The sequence below is a fragment of the Panthera tigris genome, chromosome E3 (genome assembly GCF_018350195.1).
Source record: "Panthera tigris isolate Pti1 chromosome E3, P.tigris_Pti1_mat1.1, whole genome shotgun sequence".
NCBI lineage: Eukaryota > Metazoa > Chordata > Mammalia > Carnivora > Felidae > Panthera > Panthera tigris.
The window spans coordinates 1,288,536-1,313,119 of record NC_056675.1 but is presented as its reverse complement, the minus strand read 5'-3'; the positions used below and the strand labels follow the sequence as shown (position 1 = coordinate 1,313,119).

Sequence of the window (24,584 nt, the reverse complement as noted above, 5' to 3'; positions counted from 1 at the left end):
GCAGGAGAGCGGCCCCTGGCGCGGGGGCTGCCTCGGCCCGGGAGCCCCACGCCGGACTTGGGGGCTCCGGGCCGCACGACCGGGCGTCTGGGTGGAGGCGGCGGTGTGGTGCAGAGCCGCGTGGGAGAGAGCCCCGGAAGGGGACAGAGGGCCCAGTGAGCCACGGTCGCTCCCGATCTTGGGTCAGTTCCGGAGCGGGTGCGGCCGTGTCACGGGATTCTTCCTTAGAAGCTGAAACCGGATTTGTTCCGGAGGGGGCGGCACCGAGGCCTGACAAACACAGCCGTTTGCAAGCGAAGTTCCCGTCCGGCCACCCGAGGGGTGGACTCTCCCGGTGGGGCAGGCGTCTGTGGCGCTTCGCAGCTCTGCGAGTCCCTGGGATCCCAGGGTGCTTTGGGAGAGCGAGAGCAGTGCTGTTTTTAAGGGAATGGGCTACGCTTGGAAACAGCTGTGTGCAGGGTGGCCGGTAGGCGAGGCCCCTGTTGTCACGGCCGCTCCTTCGTCCTCGTGGCCTGCGGTGCGGCGTGAGGGGGTCTGGGCCGGCTGAGCCAGCGCGTTCATGCCTGAAGCTCGGCTGCCGCGGTGGGGACCGCGTCTTGGTCCATCCCCTCGTCTAACGAGGGCCGGCCCCCTCCAAACTGGCTGCCAGGACAACTAAAGATGTGTCCCCTGCCGTCCTGCTGTCCGTGTGGCGCCCGCTTGTGCCCGTGCGCTCCCGGGAATCGGGCGGGACGTTTTCTCGGAAGCGTTCTGGGAAGCTTCCCGCAGGACGGAGGGAGCCCTGAGAGCAGGCCTGGGGCGGAAGGAAGCTGACGGCGGTGAGGAGTGACCCCACGTGCCCCTCTCTCTGCACAGTTCCTGGCCATGGTGTTCCAGGACCTGCTGACCAACAAGGACGACTACCTGCGGGCCTCGCGGGCCCTGCTCCGCGAGATCGTCAAACAGACCAAGCACGAGGTCAACTTCCAGGCCTTCTGCCTGGGGCTCATGCAGGAGCGCAAGGAGTCCCCGTACCTGGAAATGGAGTTCAAGGTGCCGCCGCCGTCCCCTCGGCTCCCGCGCGCGGCCACCTCTCGGGTCGTCTGTGGTTGGCGCCCCGTGTGCCCAGCGGCCGGCCCCAGAGGGCAGCACGTGCGGGTCACGTTCTGTGCCTGGCCGCATGTGGGCGACCTCCCGGCTCGGCGTGCGGGCGGGTGGGGGGGAGCCGAGGGGCAGTGTGCCCAGGAAGCCGGGGCTGCAGTGACGTGTTTGTGAGGGGGCGGGTGGTCTGCTCCAGGGAGACTTTAGACTTTGGGGGGTGGAGGGAGATGATGGGGAAGAGGAGGATGGGGGCAGGTGGCGGAGGGCCTCGAGGGCCACGCGGCAAGTTGGCAGCTTCGTTGGCTGAACCTTCTTCCCGCGTGTGACCCGGCCCTGGTCCCCAGACCTCCTCCCGCTGGCCCTCGCAGGGCACAGGGTCCCGGGGCGTCCTCCTGTCCTGGCCGCCTGTGTGCGGGGGGCCTGAGCGAGGCCCCCCGGGCACAGGCCCTTCCAGAGCACAGACCTTGCCCCGTGCTTGCAGGAGCGTTTTGTGGTGCACGTCACAGACGTGCTGGCGGTGTCCATGATGCTGGGCATCACGGCCCAGGTGAAGGAGGCTGGTGTCGCCTGGGACAAAGGGGAGAAGAAGAGTAAGGACCCGAAACAGGCCCGACTCCGCTCGGGTCACGGGTGGGGACAGCAGGGTGGCAGCGGCCGCTTCCGCGGCTGCAGGCCGTCCCCCGAGGCCCAGCAGACCTGCCCCAGGAACCCTGGGGACCCGGGGGCTTCCTGGGGGCGGCTCCCGGAAGCTGCGCCCGCCTGGTCTCTGGTTGGGTCGCCTGCTCGCTCCAATTGCGGTCTCCCTCACTTCGAGCGTGCCCCGCGGCCAAGGACGGGAGGGGAGCGGGGCGGTGCTGGTGAACTGTGCCTGGTTTGGCTCGTCACGAACCCCGCCGGAAGCCTGGTGCAGACACCTTTCCGGTGATTCACTACCTTAGTGAGGTTGTGAAGAACTCGAGGGGTGACATCATTTGGAATTTGAGATCTCGTTGAAGTTTTCTTCCACGCGCTGGAGGCTCGTCCGGTGCTCCCTGCGGGTTCTCCCAGCCGCATCGGGGTGTCCCGTCCACCTCTGTGTCCCCTCCGTAATCCTTGGGGGGGTGCGGTTGGGAAGCTCCGAGTGTCCCCCAGGCCCGCCTTGAACCCGGCCCCTCCAGCTGCCGTGCAGGCGGGCCGTAATCCCGCGTGTCCTTTTCAGACCTCGAGGTGCTGCGCTCCTTCCAGAACCAGATCGCCGCGATCCAGCGGGACGCCGTGTGGTGGCTGCACACCGTCGTCCCGTCCATCAGCAAGCTTGCCCCCAAGGACTACGTGCACTGGTACGGGCCCGGCTCGCTCCGCTTGGACGACGCTCCGGAAAGCCCCGCAGCCCCTTCCCTGGACCCAGCCAACAGGAGCCAGCTGTCCCTTGAGCGGGGGACACGGGCTCGCCTGGGGGTGTCGGGGCTCAGGCGGAGCCTGCCGCCGTGAGGGCAGAGGCGGGGTCCTCTCTGGCCAGCCTCGCTGAGGCGGGGGCTGCGGGAGGCTCTGGAAGACACCACGGGAGCATCCGCCTCGAGTGGGCAGCTTCCGCACCTGCGGGGGATGTGTCTTTCTGGGGCCTGGCGGGGTGGGGGGAGCTCGCCGGGTCCCCGCGGCCCGACCGCTCGTCTGTCCCCCGCAGCCTGCACAAGGTGCTCTTCACGGAGCAGCCCGAGACCTACTACAAGTGGGACAACTGGCCACCCGAGAGCGACCGCAAGTGAGCATACCTGCTGTGTGTGCAGGGGTGGGGGGCTGGGGGTGGGGCGGTCGGCCCCAGGAGGACCACGCAGTCGGGGCCCCCTCGAGCACACCCTGTGCCTCGTCTCCTTCCGGATCCCCAGCCCCGGCGTGCTGTCCACTCCCAGGGGGCCAGCCGGCCACACTCCCCGGGTCAGTGTCACGGCCCCGTCTCCCCGGGTCCGGGGCCACCCTGCCCTGTGTGTCCCCCGTGCCCCAGCTGTCTTCACCACTGGGCCCCCGCTGCCCCGTCGGCTTGCTCGTCCCCTACCTCCCGTGCCCTGTGCTCTCCTCGGGCCGCACTTCAGCGGGTGGTGGGCGGTGCCCTGCGTGTTTGTGCCACCGGGGGCGAGGCGCCTTCTCCCATTCTTACCTGGTGCGGCCGGGCCTCGCCCACAGGGGCCTCCGGAGCGAGGGGACGGGGGAGGGGGTGGCTGCCCGCTTCCCTGTCCAGCCGAGCCTCGGAGCTGGGGCTCTTCCTTCCCGTGGGCACGTGCAGCCCCCGCCGAGCCCACCCCTGCCTGCTCTGCCCGCAGCTTTTTCCTCCGCCTCTGCTCGGAGGTGCCCATCCTGGAGGACACACTGATGCGGATCCTGGTCATCGGGCTGTCCCGGGACCTCCCGCTCGGGCCCGCGGACGCCATGGAGCTTGCCGACCACCTGGTGAGGCGGGCCGCAGCCGTGCAGGCCGACGGTGAGGGTCCCCGCAAACTCTGTCCGGGCCCCCCCTCGGTGGCGGCCTCCACCGCCCCGCTCGGGCGGGCCTGCCTCCACGGTTGCAGCCAGGCGTCCGCTCCTCCCCGTGGCCCCGGGCTCGCCGGACCCCACCGGTCTCTGGAGTCGGGGATCGGGCAGAAGGTTTGCGCCTTCCGTGGCGACGTGCCGCGTGCTGCTTCTGGAGCTGCCCTGGGACCTGCACACGTTGTCCGTGTGATGAACCGAGGCCCCGTGCAGGCCGCCACCGCGGTCCCACAACCCCGCTCGCGAGGCGGGCGCCCCTCTCGCTGCCGCCGGGCCGGCGTCTGGCCCTCGGTGTGCCGGGCAGGCCCACGGTGCCCAGGGCGCCCGCGTCAGCCCCCGCCCGCCCTCGGCTTCTGGAGAGCTAGCCCCCGTCCGCGGGCTGTCTGTCCGTGGCCCAAACCCCGTGCCTCGGTGGCGCACCACCACATCCCCCCACCGCCCCCGGCACGCGGACGGGCTCCTGAACCTGTGCGTGGCTCTCGCGTTTCAGATGTGGAGGTGCTGAAGGTGGAGAGGATCCAGCTGATCGACGCGGTCCTGAACCTGTGCACGTACCACCACCCCGAGAACATTCAGCTGCCCCCTGGGTACGGCGCCCCCCCCCCAGCCGGGCTCCCGTCCGCCGCCCCCCTGCGCCGGCCCGTCCGGCCTGCAGACGCCCGTGAGGCTGCACTGCCCCGAGCGGCCCCTGCCTCCCTGCCTCCCTGCCCGCGCCTGCGCCCCGGGGACGCGCTCCCCTGCTCTGTCCGTGTTGCTCTGTGCTCGGCACGGACGCTCCCGCCCTGTTTGCTGACGCGCCTGCTCTTCTGCGTTTTCTCACGTGTCTTCTCGAGGGATCGTCCGCGTGTGTTTCACCCGCTTCGTGTTGCTGACGCGTTGGTTTTAGTAAATTCCCGGGATGGGCCGCCATCGCCACAGGCCGGGCGTAGAACAGCTTTGGCCCCTAAAAGCCCGTACCCGGGAGCCGTCCCTGCCCCACCCCACGCTGCCTTAGGCAGCCACTGATCTGCCCTCTGTCCCCGTGGCTGTGACTCTGGGGACACGTCACGTAAACAGACGCACACGTCGTGACCTTGTGCGTCCCGCCTCTGTTACCGGGCAGCCCGTTTTCGAGGTTCACCCGTGTCGTGACGCTTAACCTGGGAGGCGCTACTTCGGGTGGACGCCGCGTCGTGTTCACCACCGTCGGGCGGTGGGCTCGCGGGTTCTCCCTGACCGCTGCGAACGTGCCAGCCACGTTCCTACCCGAGTGTTCGTGCAGACGCGTGTTTCCGGTTCTCTTCCTGGGGGCTGCCTTACCTTTCCGGGGAGCTGCCAGGCCTCGCGGATCTCCGTTGCCAGCAGCCGTGCCCGCGGGCTGTGGTCCCGCCGTGTCCTCGCGAGCTGTCAGCTGGCGCACGGTGACACCGGGAGGTGGTGTAGATCCGCGCTTCCCCGACCACCTGGGACGCCGAGCCTCTTGGTGCGCTCGTTGGCCGTTTGCACGTCTTCTCCGGAGAGGGGTTACTCGGGTTCCTTGTCCGTTATTGGGTGTTTGAATTTTTGTTGTTGGGTCTTGGGAGTTCTTTACATATCGTGGACCTAGACCCTGAAGAGGTGACCTGCAGGTGGTTTTTCCTGTTCACACCATCAGCAGTGTCCTTGGAGACACTAGGAGACGGTGGCTTTTAATTCGGGGAAGGTCTAGCTCGTCTGGTTTTGTTCGTTTTTTTGTACTCTTGTGTCATTTCTTTTTGTTGGTAACTTTATTTTGAGACAGAGAGTAAGAGACTGTGTGTGGGGGGGGGAAGCAGAAAGGGAGACAGAGAACCCCGAGTAGGCTCCACACGGTCAGCACAGAGCCCGGAGCGGGGCTCGAACTCCCGAACCGTGAGATCGTGACCTGAGCCCAAGTCAAGAGCCGGAGGCTTCACCGACTGAGCCACCCAGGCGCCCCTTGCGTGTCGTTTCTCATCCAGGATCGGGAAGATTTGCTCTGTTTTCCGGTTTCAGGTCTTGAACGTAGGCCTTGGATCCTCTGAGTTGGTTTCGTGCGTGGAGGGAGGCAGGGTCGAACTCCGTTCCGCTGTGGGTGGACGTGCACGCGTGGTGGGCCTGGGGCCTCAGCTCTGTCCCGCACAGGGATGCCCCGATGACGTGGCCCCGCGTGTCGCTCTGCTGCCACGTGGGCTTGGAGCCCTTCCCAGGAAACCGTTGCCCCACCCGGGGTCACAGGCCTTTCCTGTGTGTTCTCCTAAGAACTTCCAGGTTTTAGCTCGTAACGCTCGGGTCTGCGACCGTCCTGAGCTGATGGCAGTGTGGTGTCAGCGACGGGTCCGACTCCCCGCTCTTTCACCAGGACGGCCAGCGGTCCCGGCGCCGTTTCTCGAAAAGACTGTCCGTTCTCCCGTTGAAGGTTTGGTCGCCCTTGTCGGCGATCGGGTGACCACAGATGCGTGGGCTCTCCCACGCGTTCAGGCGGTCTGTGTGTCTGCCCGTGTCGGTAACACCCTGTCATCGCTCCCGTGGGTTGTGCTGAGGCTTGACATTAGGAAGTGGGACTCTTGCCGCTGTTCTTCCTCAAGACTCGCGGCTGTTTTGGGCCCTCGTATTTCCGTGTGAATTTGCAGGGCAGCTTGTCCGTTGTCAGAGAAGAGCCATCCGGGATTTTGGTGGGTGTTGCTTTGAACAGGTAGATGACGTCGGGGAGCATGGCCACGCTGACAGCGTCTGGTCCGCAGACGTGGGACGTCTTGAGTATCTTTCTGTTGCCGATGTTATCGGTCGCACGTGGGATTCGCTTCTTTGTGTCTTGGGGTGCTGGTGCGCCCTGCTTCCCGACCTGATCGCTGTCCATCTCCCCGAGTCGGCTTCTCGGATCTGCTCCTTTCTTAACGACGATTGTGCCGTTGCGTCACCTGGAACGCTCTGTCCTGTTACTTGAAAGAACCGTAGTTTAGTCGTAAGTGTGTCGTAAGCGTGACGTTTCAGTCACAACGACGACTTCACGGTCTGTTCCGTTGGAGACCAGGGTTGTTTCTGGGTCTCTGGTGGACACAAGACGAATGCTAACTAACACTGAGCTTTGCCGTCGCGACTGCCCTCGTCTCCACGTTGTAGACGGGACACCGGGACTCGGCGATGCGCGGGACCTGTCCAGGGGCTCGGCCCCGGCGCGGGGCTCTGGGCAGCGTGGTGGTGGTCACAGTGCCCTTCCCGGGGATGCCGGTGTGGCGGGAGGCCCAGGCCCGGGGGTTTGCGATCTTTCGTTTCCTCGCCGGTCAGTCAGGAGGTCGTCTCCGGGCCGTTCCACCCTGGGCAGGACCCATTCCCGTCACCGCCTTGCACGGCCGAGGGCGAGCCGTGGGTGTCCTTGCGTTTCAGGTACCAGCCCCCGAACCTGGCCATCTCCACCCTCTACTGGAAGGCGTGGCCCCTCCTGCTGGTTGTCGCGGCCTTCAACCCAGAGAACATCGGTGAGCCTCCCCTCCCTGGCGGGCTCGCGGTCGTCCCAGCCGGCTGTTGCTCTTTGTTCCTGTCGGGGCGTCGTGCTGGGGACCTGCAGCAGAGCCAGGCCGGGACCCAGGCGGGGCAGTGGGGCTGTGGGCTGGCCGCCACCTGCCCTCCTCTTGCTCCCTAGGCCTGGCCGCCTGGGAGGAGTACCCCACGCTGAAGATGCTCATGGAAATGGTGATGACCAAGTAAGTGGGCTCGCGCACCGCTGGGGCCAGGGCCCCGTCTGCGGGACGCTGGGAAGCGCAGCCGATCCCGGAACCCCGACTCGCTCCGAAGCGTGTCCCCTGTTGCACGGCCACTCGGGTTTCCTTCTCTTGCGGGCTTGAGTTTTCGAGTCCGGGCCCGCGAGCGTTAGCGTCCCCTCCCTGCCGTGGGCTGAGGAGGGAGTAGGATTGAGGCGGGGCCTTGGCGGCCGAGGTTCTCCAGTGACGGCAGCGGGGGCAGGCCAGCCGACGGCTGGCGGCACACCAGGAGCCGGTGGGGGTGTGTGGAGACAAGGGACGCGGTGGGCCAGGTGGTTTAACGGTTGCAGACGTGAACACGGCCCAGGGTCAGCTTGGGTGACCACCGTGTACGCACCACGGTACGCGGTGACCAGGTGTGTGTGGCCCATTCTGAGGGGTTGTCCTGTGGCCGTTGCGGGGGCCCCAGGGACAGATCTGCCGCAAACGGCCATCACAGGTGGTGGGTTTGAGCTCAGCACGTGTGACAGCAGGCAGCTCGTGTATCTCAGAAAAGCCGCAGCTGCCTGTGGGAGCAGCCGGTCCACCTGCGATGCCCGTGGGCTGGAGACGCCTGCCCGTGGGGAGGGGATCTGGCGCAGGGTGAGCGGGTGTCCAGGATTCTGACACCCGCTGGGCCTGATTCTGGAGGTGGCCGGTGTGCTGTCCCGTGGAAGGAGAGCGGGTGGCCGGCGTGGGGGCTCCCTCCCAGAGGCCAGACCTGGCGGCGTTGCCGATGGCCCGGCCAGGCTCTCTGATGCGTTTGGTGGCCAAGGTCGTGCACAGGGCGGGGGCCTCGTGAGCACCCGCGACCTTCTCTGTGCGCTGTCTGGTGGCCGCGAGCCTCAGATGGGCAGGGCTCCGGGTTCTTCCCGTCTGGTCCCCAGCAACTACTCCTACCCGCCGTGCACGCTGACGGACGAGGAGACCCGGACGGAGATGATCAATCGGGAGCTGCAGACCTCCCAGCGGGAGAAGCAGGAGATCCTGGCGTTCGAGGGCCATCTGGCAGCCGCGTCCACCAAGCAGACCATCACCGAGAACAGCAGCCTTCTCCTGTCTCAGCTCACCAGCCTGGACCCTCAGTACGTCGCACCCGGGTCCCCAGGGTGGGGGCGAGGCCGGTGGAGCAGCTCCTGGGCCTCTGCGTGGCGCCGGGCCCTGGAAACGCCCTGGAAATGCTAAACGCGCTCAGCGGCTGGGGGCGGGGCGGAGGGCCTGTCTGGCCCTCGAGGGGAGGCTGCTGTTGGGCGGGGAGGGAGGTTGCCACCCTTGCTCCCAGGTGCCGCGCCAGTGGCTCCCTGACACGCTCGCGTCCTCGGGGACCTTTAGGGGACCCCCTCGGAGGCCTCCCCCCCACATCCTGGATCAAGTGAAAGGCCTCAACCAGTCCCTGCGCCTCGGGCACCTGCTGTGTCGGAGCCGAAGCCCGGACTTTCTCCTCAACATCATCCAGAGGCAGGCGAGTTCCCCGCGGCCCTGGGGTGGGGGGTGGGGGTGGGGGGAGGGGGAGGGGGCCGGGACCGCGGCTCTGGGCTAAGTGAGGCCAGAGCCGGAAGGGGGCGCCCCGGGACACGGGGGCCGCCCGGGGACGGGTCCCCTCCGCGTGAGGCGGCTGCCCGCACAGCCGCCGGGAACCACGGCCTCGGGAGGGTGGGGGCCGGCGGACGGGCCGCCGGGGGCGCCGCTGAGTGTGTCCGTGGCCCCGGCCAGGCCTCGTCGCAGTCCATGCCCTGGCTGGCCGACCTGGTGCAGTCGAGCGAGGGCTCCCTGGACGTGCTGCCGGTGCAGTGCCTGTGTGAGTTCCTGCTGCACGACGCTGCCGACGACGCCACGTCCGGGGAGGAGGAGGAGGAGGGCGAGAGCAAGGAGCAGAAGGCCAGGAAGCGTCAGGTCGGTGCCCCCGAGCGCCCCCAGGCCCACCGCGGCCCCGCGCACGGCCGCGCGGGCCCCTGAACGGCCCCCCTCGCCCCCGCAGAGGCAGCAGAAGCAGCGGCAGCTGCTGGGCCGCCTGCAGGACCTACTCCTGGGCCCCAAGGCCGACGAGCAGACCACGTGCGAGGTGCTGGACTACTTCCTGCGGCGCCTCGGCTCTCCCCAGGTGGCCTCCAGGGTGCTGGCCATGAAGGTGCGGCACGGAGGGGGGTGGGGGCCGCTCTGCTCCACCCCTGCTCCCTGGCGCGGCTTTGTCCCTGGCGCCCCGGCCGGCCGGCGTCTCACTCGCCTAGGCTGCGGCTTAGCCGGTTTCGCGTCGAAAGGGTGGCGGTGGTGAGGTCGGGAGAGGCAGACCCTGTGTCCCGCTGGCCCGTGATCCCTCCCCGGGCGCCGACGTGAGCTCCCGGGAGAGACTTAGTGACGGAGTAGCGGTCTCGCCGCCTCTTGCGAGGTGTCGCACGACTTTCCAGAGATGCGGCTCCAGCTGCGGCCTTTTCGTCGGGTCGGGCGTCTCTGACGGGACGCGGTGTCTTTGCCAGCCAGGCCAGTCCCGCCCCCGGGGGCTTTGAGGGAGCGTGTCCGGCCCACACACGCGTCTGTTCGCAGGGCTTGTCCCTGGTGCTGTCGGAGGGCAGTCTGCGGGACGGGGAGGAGAAGGAGCCCCCGATGGAGGAGGACTCGGGGGACACAGAGACGCTGCAGGGCTACCAGTGGCTGCTCCGGGACCTGCCCCGGCTGCCCCTGTTCGACAGCGTCCGGACCTCCACCGCCCTGGCGCTTCAGCAGGTACGGGTGCCGGGACGCTGCCGGGCGGCTGAGGGGCGGCAGTGGCACGAGCGGGAGCGGGGGCTGCCCCGCGAACGAGCTCACGCGACCACCCCTCCCCCAGGCCATCCACATGGAGACCGACCCGCAGACCATCAGCGCCTACCTGGTCTACCTGTCCCAACACACGCCTGTGGAGGAGCAGGGCCAGCACAGCGACCTGGCCCTGGTGAGGGGGTGGGACGGGGCCCTGCACCTGGAGGTCGCGGGGCGGGGGGCGGCACAGCCCCCCGGACCGGGGTGGGGGGTGGGGGCCGCTGCAGGAGCCCAGCCTGCTTCCCAGGGCTCTTCTGCCCAGAGCAGGTGTCAAGGGTGTGAGGGTTGAGGTGTGTTTGCGGCCAGAGCGGCCGTGGTGCTCATCGAGGCCTGGCCGTGTCCCTTTGTCCCCAGGCCGATGATGCCCGGGCCGTGCAGATGGGGTTTGCCTGCCCACCACCCCCCCCAACCACCCCCCAGGGAGCACTCGCTCAGGGAGGGAGGACGGGGTGCCGGGCCAGCCCATCTGTGTTCTTCTGTGTTGTTCTTCCCTGCAGGGAGGGTGGTGGCCCAGGGTACGGGGCGTTTCCTCCTCCCCTGCCCTTTCTGGAGGGCCTTCTTCTGACCTTGCTGTCCTGTCCGCCCACTCTGGCTCCGACCTCGGGCGGCTCCCGTGGGCCCGGTGCTCTGTGGGATGAATGGGTGCAGGGAGCAAGGGCACGGGCGGGCAGCTAGGGGTCCCTGGAGGCGGGGTTCTCCCCACGTGTGGGTTCGTCGTCGAGGGGCCAGCCTGGGGACCGCTCGTGGCCTGTGTGCTGCAGGAAGTTCACGCTCCCGCCCAGGGCTGGTGTCAGCGTTTCCCCCTCTTTCCCTACCCCCCCCCCCCCACCCCGCTCGGAGCAGGAGCACGGCGGGTGGTGACGTCCGTGACGTCTGGGTCGCCGTCCGGGCCGGTGGGCGTCTGCCTCGCTTCCGTCCCGCCCTGCCGTTCCCGGCCCTGCCTGGTGGTTTCGTCCCTGTGTGTGCACGCGGGCCCCTCCCTCTGCTGGTCCCGGCGACCCCGGCCCCGGCCCCGGCCGGCACGAGGCTGCGTGGGCTCGCGCGATGCGGCCTCGCGGTGGGCTGGCGTGGCGGCGACGAGAGACGGCGGGGCCGGCCCGCGAGGCCCTCTGACGGCCGTGCTCCCCGCCCCCAGGATGTGGCGCGGCTGGTCGTGGAACGCTCTACCATCATGTCCCACCTGTTCTCCAAGCGCTCCTGCAGCGCCGAGTCGGACGCCGTGCTGGCGGCCCTGCTCTCCATCTTCTCCCGCTACGTGCGGCGCATGCGCAAGAGCAAGGAGGGGGAGGAGGTGTACAGCTGGGTAAGGCTGGCGGCCCCCTCCCCGGCCCCCCCCACCCCCCCCACGGCCCCCCTCCGCCCAGCCAGCCGCCTCCTCTCCTGCAGTCGGAGTCACAGGACCAGGTCTTCCTGCGCTGGACCGGCGGGGAGACGGCCACGATGCACATCCTGGTGGTCCACGCCATGGTCATACTCCTGACGCTGGGGCCGCCCCGCGGTGAGTGGCCTGCGGGGGGGCGGCTCCCGGCCTCCCTGCCTTGCTCCTCGTGCCCCTGAGCCCCAGCCCCGCCGGGCAGGGTCGCGCAGAGGTGGGGGGAAACACCGCTGCCCCCGCCGGGGGCTCTGGGCGGGGGTCCCCGCAGGGTGAAGAAGACGGGACCGTCTCGCTGACCCAGAGTTTCGGGGAGAGCGCTCCGGAGCCCCCGCGTGGCGGGAGGTCTCCTGAGCCGTCGAGCTCCTCGGATTAAGAAGCCCGGATCCCTGGCGCGTCCTCGCCACCCCGGCCCGTGGCCTTGCGTCATCAGGACGTGATGCCCGTCTGTGTGTCCAGGCCTTCGCGGCCCAGCCAGGGAAGCCCACGGTTCCGGCCAGCTTCCGCGGACTGTTCTGGCGCGTCATCGCGTGTGGGCGTGGAGGGCGGGGACGGGGCCCCTTGCTGGGGTCAGTGCCGTGTGGGCTCTGCTGGGAAGGCGGCCCCTGTCAGGAGGGCAGGAGTGTGTGAGCCTTGGGCAAGGAAGGGAGGCTGGCCCTTTGTCAGTCCAGGGGCGTCTGCGGGGCCTGGGGGCGGGAGGGGGGCGGGAGCCCAGGGACAGCGCCGGCCGAGTCTCACACAGCCCCCTGCGGCAGACCGGCCGGCCTCGTGGTACAGCCCGCGCCCTCAGCTGGAACGGGGTCGCGGAGATCGTGGGGTTAGACCAAGGAGGGGCAGGCACGGCGCGCAGGCCGCCCCTCCCGTCCCTCCGCAGCCTCCGTTCCCACTTGGGGCTCTTCCGGCCCTGGCCTCCGGCCCTGGCCTCCCGCCCTGGCGGGGGGCGGGGGGAGGGGTCTCACCGCGGAGCTCGGGGTGGCCCTGCCGAACCGTCACGCTGCTCGCCACGTCGTCTCTCCCGAAGCCGGGGACGGCGAGTTCCAGGCGCTGCTGGACATCTGGTTCCCGGAGAAGCAGCCTCTGCCCACGGCCTTCCTGGTGGACACGTCGGAGGAGGCGCTGCTGCTGCCCGACTGGCTCAAGCTGCGCATGATCCGCTCCGAGGTTCCTCGCCTGGTGGACGCGGGTACGGGCGGGCCGGCCGGGCCCGGGGGTCTGTCGCCGGGGTGGCCCGGCCCCCCGCTGTGGCGCGCCGGGGAGAAGGCCTTGGCCTCCGAGGCTCAGGGCGTTCGTCACTCAGCAGGTGCCCACGGGGCTCCTGGTGTGGCTGGAGCTGTGCTGGGCTTTGGGGCGGGCGCCACGCTGCCCCTGGCCGCCAGCCCCTCACAGTCGGGCGGGGAGGCCAAGGGCCTCTCTGGAAGCAGGCGGTGCCAGAGGACAGAGGGAAAGCGGCCCGGGGGTTTCGAGGGGAGCGGGAAGGGCCGGGTTCTCTGCGCTGGCTCTGGAAGGATGTGGGGGCTGGGCGGCCTGCCAGAGGCTGTTCCCAGACGAGGCCACAGACAAGGCCAGCGCGGCGTCTGGCAGGGAGCGCCGGGCAGGTGGAGGGCAGCCTGGGAGGCGGTTCAGTGCGTAGCGGGGCGAGTCGTTGACGCGCAGGGAAGGACACGCTGTAAGGAGCCGCAGGGAGCCAAGGATGGTTCCAGAGGGCTCAGGGGTGAGGGGAGGGGGCGCAGGGCCGGCACAGTGCCCCGGGTGGCGAGCTGCGGAAGCCGGTGGTGAGCCTCCTCGTGGGGAGAGGCTGGGGCTTCAGGAAAGACCCCGCGGGCCGGGGTGCCGAGCAGGAGGGGCACCGAGCGAGCGTCCCTCTCAGCCTTGCAGGACCTGGAGCCCCAGCAGCTGCTGCTGTTCGTGCAGTCCTTCGGCATCCCTGTGTCCAGCATGAGCAAGCTGCTCCAGTACCTGGACCAGGCGGTGGCCCACGACCCCCAGACGCTAGAGCAGAACATCATGGACAAGAGTGAGAGCCAGGGACCCCCCCCCCCCCCCCCCCCCAGCCAACACCGTGTGCGACACACCCCGGCCGAGCATTAGGGGGCGGCTCCGGGGCGGGGCGGCACTCCCGGCAGGAGGTCCGGCCTGGAGCCCAGTCGCCCTGTCCCAGCAGGGCCCGGGTGACAGCGCCTGCCGGGGTTGGAGGCGGGAGACGCTGCGGGGTGCACTCGGCCCCAGCAGGCCCTTCGTGAAACGTCCCGCGGCTCAGCTCTGGGAAGCTCGGGCCTCGGGAAGCCGGGGTGTTGGGCCGGGGGAGGCGCTTGCTCCCGCGGGCGCGGGGACGTAACCTGGCTGCTGGCTCCCAGATTACATGGCTCACCTGGTGGAGGTTCAGCACGAGAGAGGAGCGTCCGGAGGCCAGACCTTCCATTCCCTGCTCACGGCCTCCCTGCCTCCCCGACGAGGTACTGCCCGACCCCGACCCACACCCCAGCACGCGGACCCGGGGCAGGCTCGTCCCGGGCGGGTATCCGACATCCCGCCTGAAGGCCCTGCTCCTCCCGGGCCTCCGCAGGCCTGAGTGAGGCGGGGGGCGCAGGGGATGTGGGGGGCGAGGGCCCCTCCGCAGGGCCTGCTCTCGGGTGCCGGGCCCGCGCTGGACGCCAGCTGGGAAGAGTCATCCGCTGAAGCCCCTTCCCCTTTCCGCGCAGACAGCGCCGAGGCACCGAAACCCAAAAGCAGCCCGGAGCAGCCTTCGGGCCAGGGGCGGACCCGGGCTGTGACCCAGGTGCGGGTGCTCGGCCCCGAGGACGACTTGGCCAGCACAGTCCTGCAGGTACCGCCACCGCCTGGGACGGTCTCTCCAGAAGCGGGGCGCCCCGGGCTGCCCAGTCCTTCCTCCCGCCCGGAGAGAGGGCCGCTACCCCAGAGCCCACACCCAGATGGGGAGGGCTCCCCGGAGCCAGCCGCCTGGGTCAGAGCCGCGCCTCCCTCCCCGACGCTAGACGACCCTAGCCCAGCCGCTTGGCTTCCCGGCCGGAACGGAGCTGGAAAACCTACCTCAGGCGGGTTATCTGGCGTGTTCCACTTGAGACTGGCTCCGGGGGTCCGAGCTCTGAGGGCCGCCTTGCCGTGCTGCGCGTGGGCATCGCTCGTGCTGTGCGATTTCGCCCACCAGAGCGGACGCCTCTCCAGGGCCGCGCACCGTCGTCTGTGCTCGGAACGGTCCTGGGAGCGCTCGCTCCCTGGCCGCCGCCGCCGTCGTACTTCCTGCCCCCAGGGCTTTCCCCGTTGCGGACACGTGTGTGCACGGCGAGCCCCGCAAGCCCGGGGCCTCCGTGCCGTGTTCTCGCCTCCCCGCATGGCGACGTTCCTGCGGAAGGCTCGCGTCTTCCTGCGCGCGCAGGCACGCGCATTCGCGCTCTCGAGCCGGCTGCTTCCGCTCTCCCCCACCGGCCTGCCCTGACGCTCCCGCCTTCCCTCTGTCCAGATCTTCCCGCTGAGCCCGGGCCCGCGGTGGCAGAGCTCCAGCGCCCGCCCCGTCGCCCTCGCGCTGCAGCAGGCCCTGGGCCAGGAGCTGGCACAACTCCGCCAGGGGAGCCCCGAGCTGTCCGGCGTCACGGTGCGCCTCCTGCAGGCCGTCGCCACCCTGCTCGGCTCCCCGCACGGCGGGGCCCTGGTGATGTCCATGCACCGGAACCACTTCCTCGCCTGCCCTCTGCTGCGCCAGATCTCCCAGTACCAGGTGGGCGCGTGTGCGGCAGAGGCCTGGCCCGCGGGGAGTCACGCGGGAGGGTTGCTGCACGCGTTCCAGGGCCCGGGGCCTCGGCCTTGAGTCCACCCTGAGTCCCGGGCCTTCCGCAGAGCTGGCCCCGGCCTTGCCCACCGGCTGCCCTCACGCTGTCCCTGTGCGGGCCTTCGTCCTCGGCTTCCCAGGGCAGGGAGGGAGCTGGCAGCTGCAGAGCCGGGCGTAGAGCCCCACGTCTGTTCGGGGAGGCGCCCCAGTAAGCCGGGGGGGGGGTGTTACCGGTCCGCGTCTGTCACCCCGACTCGGTGACCCTGCCGAACTTGCTCATCTGCCCGCGTCCACGCGTGCTGTCACTCGTGTGTGCGCCCGTGGGGCGTTTCCTCTTCCTCCCCGAGCCGCAGCCGGGCCGGTTGCAGACGGGAGAATGGCTCGCCGGCTGTGCGGTTTGGAAGGGTCGGAGGTCCCGCCTCTGAGCTGCGGGTCCCCCCCCCCCCCACACAGCGCCGTGTGCCGCAGGACACCGGCTTCTCGTCGCTCTTCCTCAAAGTGCTCGTGCAGATGCTGCAGTGGCTGGACGGCCCCGCCGGGGAGGGCGGACCCCTGCAGGCCCAGCTCAAGCTGTTCGCCGCCCAGTACTCGGCCCGCCGCAGGATCAGCGATGGTGAGGGCCTCGGGCTTGCTGCCCCTCCCCCGGGGGGCAGTGGGGAGGGCCCAGTCCGTTTGGGGGTGTCAGCCGTTGGGCTGTGTGGGCCCTGCGTGGGCGTCAGGGTGGACGTGGCCCAGGGATTGGAAGACTGGGGCTGTGGGGAACAAAGCGGGAGCCTTAGCGGGAAGTGGGGGGGGGAGCCGGGGAGGCGGGCAGGCTGGGGATCGGGGACGGGGGCCCGCGCCAGACCCCGGGTCACACGCGCGCTTCCCTGCAGCACGGAGCGGGCTCCTGCGCCTCGCCGAGGCCTTGGCGTTCCGCGGGGACTCGGAGGTGGTCAATTCTACTGTCCGGGCCGTGGTCGCCACCCTCAGGTCGGGCGAGAAGTGTGGTGTGGAGCCCGAGCTTGTCGGCAAAGGTAACTCGGGGCCGGGCGCCATGAGGACCCCCAGCCTGGCTGCCGAGCCCAGAGGTCCCTCTCCTAGGTGCCCCCAAAATGGGGCCTGTGGCCAGGAACGGCGGTCTGCCGGAAGGCTCCTCCCCTGGCCCAATAGCCCTGGCCTGTCTGTCCCAGAGTCAGGTGGCCCGGGGCCCGCCGGTGCCCGTCCCCGGAGCTGCAGTGACGCGGAACGTGCTCTTTTCCCCCGCAGTCCTCCGGGGCCTGATTGAGGCGGGGTCGCCCCACCTGGAGGAGCTGCTGGCTGCCCTCTTTGCCACCGCGTCCCCGACCTGGAGGCCCGTGGCCGTGCTGAGCTCCCTGCTGCTGCAGGAGAAGGAGCCCCCGGCCCCGGGGGAGCCCGAGGCCGACAGCTGCAGGTGGGCTGGGGGCGCTGGGAGGGCTGTGGCCTGCCCGCGCCGCCCCCCACCTCTCCCCACCTCCCCCCACCCCCGCCCCAGGCCGGCCGTCTCTGACCCGGCCCCGCATTCCCTTCAGCCCGGAGACCGTGCGGCTGGGACCCTGCTCCGGGCTCCTGGTCGACTGGCTGGAGCTGCTGGACCCTGAGGTGATCAGCAGTTGTCCCGACCTACAGCAGAGGCTGCTGTTCTCCCGGAGCCAGGTGGGCTCTGCGCACGGACCCGGGCCAGCCCCCGCACGGGCCGGCTTTCCCTCGGTCCCGGCGGAGGCCCAGGCCTGACCCTCGTCGGCCAGGGGTCGGGGGGGTGCCCCGTCCCCCGTGAGCGGTGACTGCGGCGGTCAGGTCGGGTTGCTGGGGCGGGCAGGCCAGAGTGGGACCGGCAGCGCGTGGCCCCGGGCCTCGTGCAGGGACGGGAGGCACCGCTGGCGAGCCCCATGGAGAGCGGAGCCCGGCCGCCCGCCCGGGATGGGTCCCCAAGGAGGCTGTGGGGCCTTGCGGGGCGGGGGCGGGGAGTCTCAGCGGTGATCACCCCCTCCTCCGTCCCCGAGCCTCCCGAGGTGCTCCTGCGGCCCGTGGCGGTCTCTGGACCAGCTTCTGAGGTTCGGGAGCAGGAGATGGGGATTTGGGCTTTGCCGTTCCCGTTCGCGCTCACCGTCCCCAGGAAGCTGGTCCGGGCCAGCACGTGTTCTGGCTGTGGCGACTCCGGCCGGACCCCACGTGGCCGGGACTGCCTCCCAGGCGGGGGCTCCGGGTCTCGCTGGGAACGGCCTCCTCCCTCTGCTTCCCGGCGGCTCGAGTGGGGCGTCGTCTGCTGACCCTACTCGGCAGACGACGCCTGGCCGGTCAGCCCAGGTGTCCTTCCTCCGCAGGGCAAAGGTCATCCGGGCCCCCAGGTGCCGTCTTTCCGACCCTACCTGCTCGCCCTCCTCACCCACCAGTCCAGCTGGTCCACGTTGCACCAGTGTATCCGTATCCTGCTGGGCAAGAACCGGGAGCAGAGGTGTGCGTGCCCCCCCTCCCCCCCCGCCCTCCCCTGAGGGCCAGGCAGCGTGGGGGCGGCATTGAGGGGCCTCTGGACGTCTGATCCCGTGCTCCCCACCCCGCCTGGCTTCTTTGGGTGCCTGGGGCTCTTACCCGGAAGGGGGCCCTGCGGTGGGTCTCACCACCCTCGGGATACAGACACCCTCCCCCCGCTGTCCAAGTTTCCCTGCCCCGGGCGTCCAGCAGGGCAGACGGCCAACAGACAGAACGTCCTCTCCTCGGAGGGTGTCCGTCCACGCCACGCGCAGGGGTTCCGGGTGCCGGGGGTGGCCAGGGCCGTTGGTTTCGCTGGTGTGAGATGCGGGGAGGTCAGGTGAGGCGGGGTGGCCCTTACCTAGAGAGCTCATCGGGAGAGACGTCCGTGGTGCACAGCTTCCACCGCCGGTCACGTCCTGCCCTTCGTTCTCTTGTCGCGACGGTGGCTTGCGTTCTGCGCCTGGAAACCGAGCCAGAGCTGCTGCGCCCTTGCAGGTTCGACCCTTCGGCGTCGCTGGACTTCCTGTGGGCCTGCATCCACGTGCCGCGGATCTGGCAGGGAAGGGACCAGCGCACCCCTCAGGCAGGTGTCGGGTGGGGCGGGGCCCGCGCCAGCGCCTCCGCTCCGGCCTGGCGCTGACGGGCGGTCGCCGGTTGCAGAAGCGGCGGGAGGAGCTGGCGCTGCGGGTCCGGGCGCCGGAACTCGTCGGCCTGGCGGAGCTGATCCTGGCGGAGGCGGAGGCCAGAAGCCAGGACGGGGACGCCGCCGCCTGCAGTCTGCTCCAGGCCCGGCTGCCCCTGTTGCTCCGCTGCTGTCGCGGGGACGACGCGAGCATCAGGACGGTGACGGCGCACCTGACCGGCTGCATCCAGCAGTGGGGCGACAGGTGAGCGGGCCCCCCTCCCCGGCCGCGGCCCCCGAGGCTGCCGCCCGCGGAGCCCCGTGCGCCCAGCAGCCGCGCCTCGGTCTCTTACAGCGTGCCGGGCAGGCGCTGCCGGGACCTGCTGGTGCAGCTGTACCTGCAGTGGCCAGAGCTGCGGGCGCCCGTGCCCGAGGCCCTGCTGCACAGTGGAGGCGCCACGGGCAGCAGCACCTGCAAGGTGAGCGGGGCGGGGGCGAGCCCCGGCGGCGGTGAGTGCTGAAAGCCTGCCTCGAGCGGGACGCTCCTTCGGGCCCCCGGAGACCCTCCCCGGAGCCTCTGTCCGTGGAGCGGCGACGCACGCTGCTCGTGGGCCACCTTGCACTCCGCGTGGTCCCGAGAAGCGGGTGTGCTGGGCGTGCGCGGATGGCTCGCTCCTTCCTTGGCCGTGGGGTCGTCCGCCGCGTGGCCGGACCCGCCCGCTCATGCCCCCCGCCCACCGTGGGCCCGGGGACCGTCACGCGGCACGGCCCGTGTGCGGTGCTTGCCTCCGCTGCCTTGGGCAGATACGGGGCCGGGGCCCAGGCATCCGGGAGGCCTCCCGCCCCTGCCTCCGTGGTGGGATCTGTCACCTTCCCTGTTTTCAGCACAACGTAGGGAAATTGGTTCTTTCTAACCCTGTTGCGTTCGCTTTTTCGTACGTGTCGCTTTGCAGAGTTGAGATCGTGTTTTACGCACCGTGTTGCTTTTTTATCTCAACGTACCACTTTGGCGTTTAGCCGAGGGTGTCTGTCTTACGTGGAGGGTGACTGAATTCCGTGTGCGAGGCTGTCTGGAAGCTTTGGCTCCGGCCTGTTTGACGTGGCCCCAGAAAGCACAGGGGGACAGCTTTCCCGGGTCCGCTGCGTGGCCGGGGCCGGGTGTGGGCCTTCTGCGGGTGGCCCCTGGCCCTCACCCCGCCATCCCCTCAGCTGGACGGCCTCATCCACCGCGTCATCACCCTCCTGGCAGACACCAGCGACTCAAGGTCGTCAGAGAACAGGGTGGCCGACGCTAACATGGCCTGCCGGAAGCTGGCCGTGGCCCACCCCATCCTGCTGCTCAGGTACGGGCGCCCCGCTGCGCTCTGGGGGCCCCGGCAGGGCGTCTGGTGGCTCCTCGCGTCCTGCCTGCGCTCGGGTGGTTTAAGAGCGGGCTCTGCATCTGGAAGCTGCCGGGCCTCGTGGCCCAGTGGCGGCCGTTGGCTTCTTCCTGACCGAGCCGAGTCTGAGCTGGGAGGGCCCGGGCACAGCCCCAGAGGCCGGGTCAGGACACACGGCACCTCGTAGACCTAGAACCCAGTGGGACGGTCAGGGCGTGCCCCGGAGCTTGTTAGGGGTGGGCCCGGGTGTGGCCCAGGCCACCGACGGACGGGCGGGTTTCCTGTGGGGTCGAGCGGCCACCCACGAGCACCCTTCGTCGCCCCCAGGCACCTGCCCATGATCGCCGCGCTCCTGCACGGCCGCACCCACCTCAACTTCCAGGAGTTCCGGCAGCAGAACCACCTGACCTTCTTCCTGCACGTGCTGGGGGTCCTGGAGCTGCTGCAGCCGCAGGTGTTCCAGAGCGAGCACCAGGGGGCGCTGTGGGACTGTCTGCGCTCCTTCGTCCGCCTGCTTCTGGTGGGTCTGCCGCCAGCTTGGGCCCCCTGCCTCTCACCGCCGGGCGGTGGGGCTCCCCCCCGGGGCGGTGGGGCTCCCCCGGGCCAGGCCCGTGTGCCCTTGTTCCTCCTCTGCCCACTGGCACCCCCACGGCTCCCACCACCCTCCGCCCGCTTCTGCCCTCACAGCCTGGCCAGGCCTGACCTGCCTCCGTCCTCTTCCGCCTGAGGCTGTCGGGTGAGGGCTCCTGGGGCCTGTGGGAGGGCAGGGCTGGCCCGCACCACCGCAGCAAGGGCAGGGCCAGGCCCCCTACCCGGTGGTTTCTGCCCCCCACCCTGGGCACCAGCTCCCTGCTTCTCGTGCGCCTGGGGACACAGCTCGTGTTCTGCAGCCGGGGCTCAGCACAGCCCTCTCTGCGGCCTTGCTGCCTTGCTGGGGTCTGTCGTCCATCTGCTTTCACGCTCCAGCTAGCCGTCTGCCTGTCCACGCTGGCAGTTCACGAACGGCAAGGCCGTTTTGGAGACTTTAGCGTGGCGGCCGGCAGGCGGTGGCGTTGCTGGCGTCTGGGGGTCCGTCCTGAGGCCTCCAGGGCAGGTGTGGCGGGCAGGGTGGGGGCGCCGCAGCTGTGAGCACCCGGCTTCCGCTTTGCAGAGCTACAGAAAGTCGTCCCGCCACCTGGCGCCCTTCATCCACAAGTTCGTGCACTTCACCCACAAGTACGTGACCTGCAACGCCCCGGCGGCCGTGTCCTTCCTGCAGAAACACGCGGACGCGCTGCAGTGAGTGTGTGTGTGTGTGTGTGTGTCCAGCTTGCACAGGCTCCGGCAGGTGAGGGTCCAGCCCAGCCGGAGGGAAGGCTGTGGGAGGGCAGTCAGTGCTCGGGTCGGGGCGGGGGCACGGGGGGGGGGTCCCTGAGGCAGGGTGGTGGCCGGGAATGGACGCTGCCTGAGGGTTGGAGCCCGGTGTGGGGAGGGGGTGGGGGGTGGGGGGTGAGGGCTCGGGCCGAGTCCCACTTCTGTTCTGAACCCGCTCCCGGAAGCTCCTTGCCTCCTCCCACACCCGCCCATCCCGCCCCTGTGGCGTCTTCCTCACGGAGAACCTGTGTCCTCCCCAGCGACCTGTCCTTCGACAGCAGCGATCTGGTGGCTCTCAAGTCCCTCCTCGCAGGGCTGAGCCTGCCCAGTAGGGACGGCAGAGCCGACCGGGGCCTGGACGAGGAGGGCGAGGGTGAGTGGGCCCCGCAGGGGCGCTGCCGGGAAGGGGCTGGGGCTACGGGGCGTACAGGGGCAGCTGTGCGGGAGCGGGCGGGCCCCGTGCCCCGGGCAGAGTCCGTCGCCGGGCTCCGAGCGCTCGTGCTGCCCCCAATTCCGCCGAATCTTTTGCTGGAGTTTGTAGAGACCTCTGCCGTGGGGCCCGCGCATGCCTGTTTTGGGCGCCCGCTGGGTGCCGGGGCTGCGGCGGGGCGGGTCGCCACTCTAGCCTCGAGGTCACGCTCAGGCAGGTGCAGAGAAAACCCGCACTGGGTGTGGCAGGTGGCGGGTCGGGCCGGAAAGTGCCGTCTCCCGGACAGCTCCCAGTGGGCTCGCCGCCCCCCCGTTGAGTGGGTGCCCGCTGTGTCCCAGGCAGCGTGCTCACCCCGGGGCAGCGGCTGCAGCCTCCACCCTCCCGTGGGATTCCGCGGGTGCTTGGTAGGGACGGCCCCGCTTACGCACAGGGTCCGGAGCCATGGCGATGAGCGCCGGCAGGCCTCGCCTCCAGGCGGGTGGGTGCTCCCGGCCCGGGTGGCTCTGTTTCCGGCCTGAAGGCACCGACTTCCCGGCTTCCAGATGAGAGCTCGGCCGGCTCCCTGCCCCTGGTCAGCGTGTCGCTCTCCACCCCTCTGACCGCAGCGGAGATGGCTCCCTACATGAAGAGGCTCTCCCGGGGCCAGGCCGTGGAGGGTGAGTTTGGGAGCCTGGCTCCTGCAGACCGGGGCGGCCCTGTGGCGGGCAGGGGGCACCCATCGTGGCCCCGTGGTGCCCTGGGTCTGATGGGACACCCGGCTATCCAGAGGCGCGGGGTCCTTGCCGGAGGAGGGAGCCGGGCTCTTTCCTCAGGGGCTTGAGGCAGGGATGGGCCCCCCTGCCGGCGGCCTCACAGGCTGCGGACGCGGTGGAGAGCGGGGACCCCGGAGCCGAGCGGCACCCGCGGGGGGCAGGCCTGACGGGCCGGCGGGGAGCAGAGGGGCTGGGCGGCCGCAGCGGCTCGGGCTCCCGGGCACGCTGTGGGGCGGGTGTGTGTCTGGGCATCAGCCGACCGGAGCAGAGCGGGGTGTGAGGGGCTGGCCGCCACCTGGCAGCAGGAGTGTCTCGGGACGGCCGGCGACGGGCAGTGGGGACGGCGGTCCCAGTGCAGATCCATGGCCTCCTCCCTCTGCCGGACGAGGGTCGGGGGTGGCGGGGGCACGGTACTTCTGGATGCTTCCTTGTCAACGGCGCCTACAGCGTGGGGTCGTTGGCCTGAGGGAACTGGGAGCCGGGTGCTCTTCACCCCGAGGCGCTGGGGGCCTCCCAAGCTCACCAGGCACCAAGGGTGGTGTGGAAGGTTCCAGAGGGCACTGGTGCTAGCGTTCCGATAGGCTGCACCGCGTCTGGAACACCACAGCTCTCTCTGTTGGAACCTGTGCGGAGACCAGACCGGGGACCGGCCAGGGTCCTGGTGGTGTCCTTGCTCGGCCCCTGCCCGGCAGGCGGGATGGGGGACGGTGCGGGCTGGGGCTCCTGCCTCTGGGCTGCGTGGGCACACAGAGGTCCCGGCCCGGGTCCAGCAGCCGAGGCCTGGCCCTCACGTGCTCCCTCTGCCCACCTTAGATCTGTTGGAAGTTCTGAGCGACATAGATGAGATGTCTCGGCGGAGACCGGAGATTCTGGGCTTTTTCTCGGTGAGGGAGCGGAGGGCCCGGTCAGCCTTCTGTCAGAAGCGGGCCGCCGCGGGGACGGGGGCAGCCCGGGTGTGAGCCTGGCCCTACCCCAGGTGCCCCCAGGGAGCGGGGAGCCCAGCCTCGCTCTGGGAACCTATGGCCGGCTGGCCGACGCTTCCCACCTCGTGTTACGAGGCCGTGGGGGTGGGGGCTTGGGGAGCAGGGTCCCCTGCCGACCCTCGCTGCTGTCGCTGTCCCGAGGCCGATGGCCGAGAGCCTGGGGACTGGCGGTCCGAGCTCCCGTCACGCCCCCACCCCTGCAGACCAGTCTACAGCGGCTGATGAGCTCTGCCGAGGAGCCGTGTCGCCACCTGGCCTTCGGCCTGGCCCTGCGCTCCATCCAGAACAACCCCAGGTGAGCCCCGGGCCTGCCCTGACCCTGCTGGCCGAGGGAGCCCCGGGCCAGACTCTCGGGGGCCAGTTAACCCCTCCGGGGCCTGGCCGCGGGCTCCAGGGTGGTCTTGGGCGCAGGGGGGAGGCGTCTGTCTGAGCGCGTGTCTTTGCAGCATCGCGGCGGACTTCTTGCCCACGTTCATGTACTGCCTGGGCAGCCGGGACTTTGAGGTGGTGCAGACGGCCCTCAGGAACCTGCCAGAATACACCCTCCTCTGCCAGGGTGAGTCCCGACCCGGCCCACGGGGAAGCGGGCGCTCTTCTTCCCACAGCCCGCTGCCCGTCGGGACCCTGACGTCCGTCCTGTGCCGCCCACAGAGCACGCGGCCGTGTTGCTGCACCGGGCCTTCCTGGTGGGCATGTACGGTCAGATGGACACCAGCGTCCAGATCTCCGAGGCCCTGAGGATCCTGCACATGGAGGCGGTGATGTGAGCCCGCGCGGGGGCCCGTCTGCTGGCCGCCCGGTGGTTCCGGGTCAGGGAGGGCGCCGAGCCAGCGCCGGGCCCGGCAGGGGCAGCGTCCAGAGCCCACGGCCCCGCACAGGAGGATGCCGCCGCCCCGGCGAGCCTCGGAGAGGGGCTGGATTTAAATAAAACGTTGTGAATTACCTGAGTGTCGGCTGCCTGGTGCTCGCTTCCCTTGAGACGCCTGCGGGTTGAGCCGGGGCGGGGAGGGGGAGCCCGCCCGCCCCCTGGCCCACCTGCCACAGCCCCTGCTCCCTGCTGTCCTGCTCCACCTGTCCGGCCCTGAGCACTTCTGTCGGGTAGGAGCCCCTGGGCCGAGACTGGTCCCCTCGCTCCCCAGAGGGGCCACAGGCCCAGGACCCTTGGCTGAGGGCACCAGTGCTGGAAGCCGGTGCCGGCCGAGCGGCCTAGAGCGTCCCCACCCGCGAGTGTCCCCCCCCCCCCCCGGGGAGCTGTGGGTGCTAGGCTGGGCGCCCTGCCCGAGAACGTGGCCCCAGGGGCGCTGAGGGGCAGGGGCAGCGCCCCATAAAGCCGGCCCCACCCC

At 70.2% G+C, this 24,584-nt stretch overlaps 1 protein-coding gene across 1 annotated transcript in view; it reads left to right on the top strand.

Annotated features, from left to right (window-relative positions):
• Nucleotides 1–24,188, top strand: part of INTS1 (integrator complex subunit 1) — a 29,577-nt gene extending 5,389 nt beyond the window's left edge. The window contains exons 10-47 of the mRNA XM_042971588.1: nucleotides 856–1,032; nucleotides 1,562–1,670; nucleotides 2,279–2,399; nucleotides 2,744–2,821; nucleotides 3,378–3,535; nucleotides 4,073–4,169; nucleotides 6,946–7,037; nucleotides 7,202–7,262; nucleotides 8,186–8,383; nucleotides 8,631–8,760; nucleotides 9,012–9,191; nucleotides 9,277–9,426; nucleotides 9,840–10,019; nucleotides 10,123–10,227; nucleotides 11,230–11,397; nucleotides 11,481–11,592; nucleotides 12,488–12,649; nucleotides 13,334–13,480; nucleotides 13,821–13,919; nucleotides 14,166–14,290; nucleotides 14,945–15,199; nucleotides 15,704–15,863; nucleotides 16,126–16,266; nucleotides 16,499–16,664; nucleotides 16,783–16,906; nucleotides 17,575–17,705; nucleotides 18,218–18,305; nucleotides 18,383–18,609; nucleotides 18,700–18,823; nucleotides 19,554–19,687; nucleotides 20,051–20,243; nucleotides 20,874–21,001; nucleotides 21,337–21,449; nucleotides 22,049–22,162; nucleotides 23,072–23,142; nucleotides 23,445–23,536; nucleotides 23,688–23,797; nucleotides 23,893–24,188. Of these exons, the coding sequence (XP_042827522.1) occupies nucleotides 856–1,032; nucleotides 1,562–1,670; nucleotides 2,279–2,399; nucleotides 2,744–2,821; nucleotides 3,378–3,535; nucleotides 4,073–4,169; nucleotides 6,946–7,037; nucleotides 7,202–7,262; nucleotides 8,186–8,383; nucleotides 8,631–8,760; nucleotides 9,012–9,191; nucleotides 9,277–9,426; nucleotides 9,840–10,019; nucleotides 10,123–10,227; nucleotides 11,230–11,397; nucleotides 11,481–11,592; nucleotides 12,488–12,649; nucleotides 13,334–13,480; nucleotides 13,821–13,919; nucleotides 14,166–14,290; nucleotides 14,945–15,199; nucleotides 15,704–15,863; nucleotides 16,126–16,266; nucleotides 16,499–16,664; nucleotides 16,783–16,906; nucleotides 17,575–17,705; nucleotides 18,218–18,305; nucleotides 18,383–18,609; nucleotides 18,700–18,823; nucleotides 19,554–19,687; nucleotides 20,051–20,243; nucleotides 20,874–21,001; nucleotides 21,337–21,449; nucleotides 22,049–22,162; nucleotides 23,072–23,142; nucleotides 23,445–23,536; nucleotides 23,688–23,797; nucleotides 23,893–24,008 (5,136 nt within the window). The 3' untranslated portion in view covers nucleotides 24,009–24,188. The remainder of the gene's footprint in view (nucleotides 1–855; nucleotides 1,033–1,561; nucleotides 1,671–2,278; nucleotides 2,400–2,743; nucleotides 2,822–3,377; nucleotides 3,536–4,072; nucleotides 4,170–6,945; nucleotides 7,038–7,201; nucleotides 7,263–8,185; nucleotides 8,384–8,630; nucleotides 8,761–9,011; nucleotides 9,192–9,276; nucleotides 9,427–9,839; nucleotides 10,020–10,122; nucleotides 10,228–11,229; nucleotides 11,398–11,480; nucleotides 11,593–12,487; nucleotides 12,650–13,333; nucleotides 13,481–13,820; nucleotides 13,920–14,165; nucleotides 14,291–14,944; nucleotides 15,200–15,703; nucleotides 15,864–16,125; nucleotides 16,267–16,498; nucleotides 16,665–16,782; nucleotides 16,907–17,574; nucleotides 17,706–18,217; nucleotides 18,306–18,382; nucleotides 18,610–18,699; nucleotides 18,824–19,553; nucleotides 19,688–20,050; nucleotides 20,244–20,873; nucleotides 21,002–21,336; nucleotides 21,450–22,048; nucleotides 22,163–23,071; nucleotides 23,143–23,444; nucleotides 23,537–23,687; nucleotides 23,798–23,892) is intronic.
• Nucleotides 24,189–24,584: the final 396 nt, after the last annotated feature.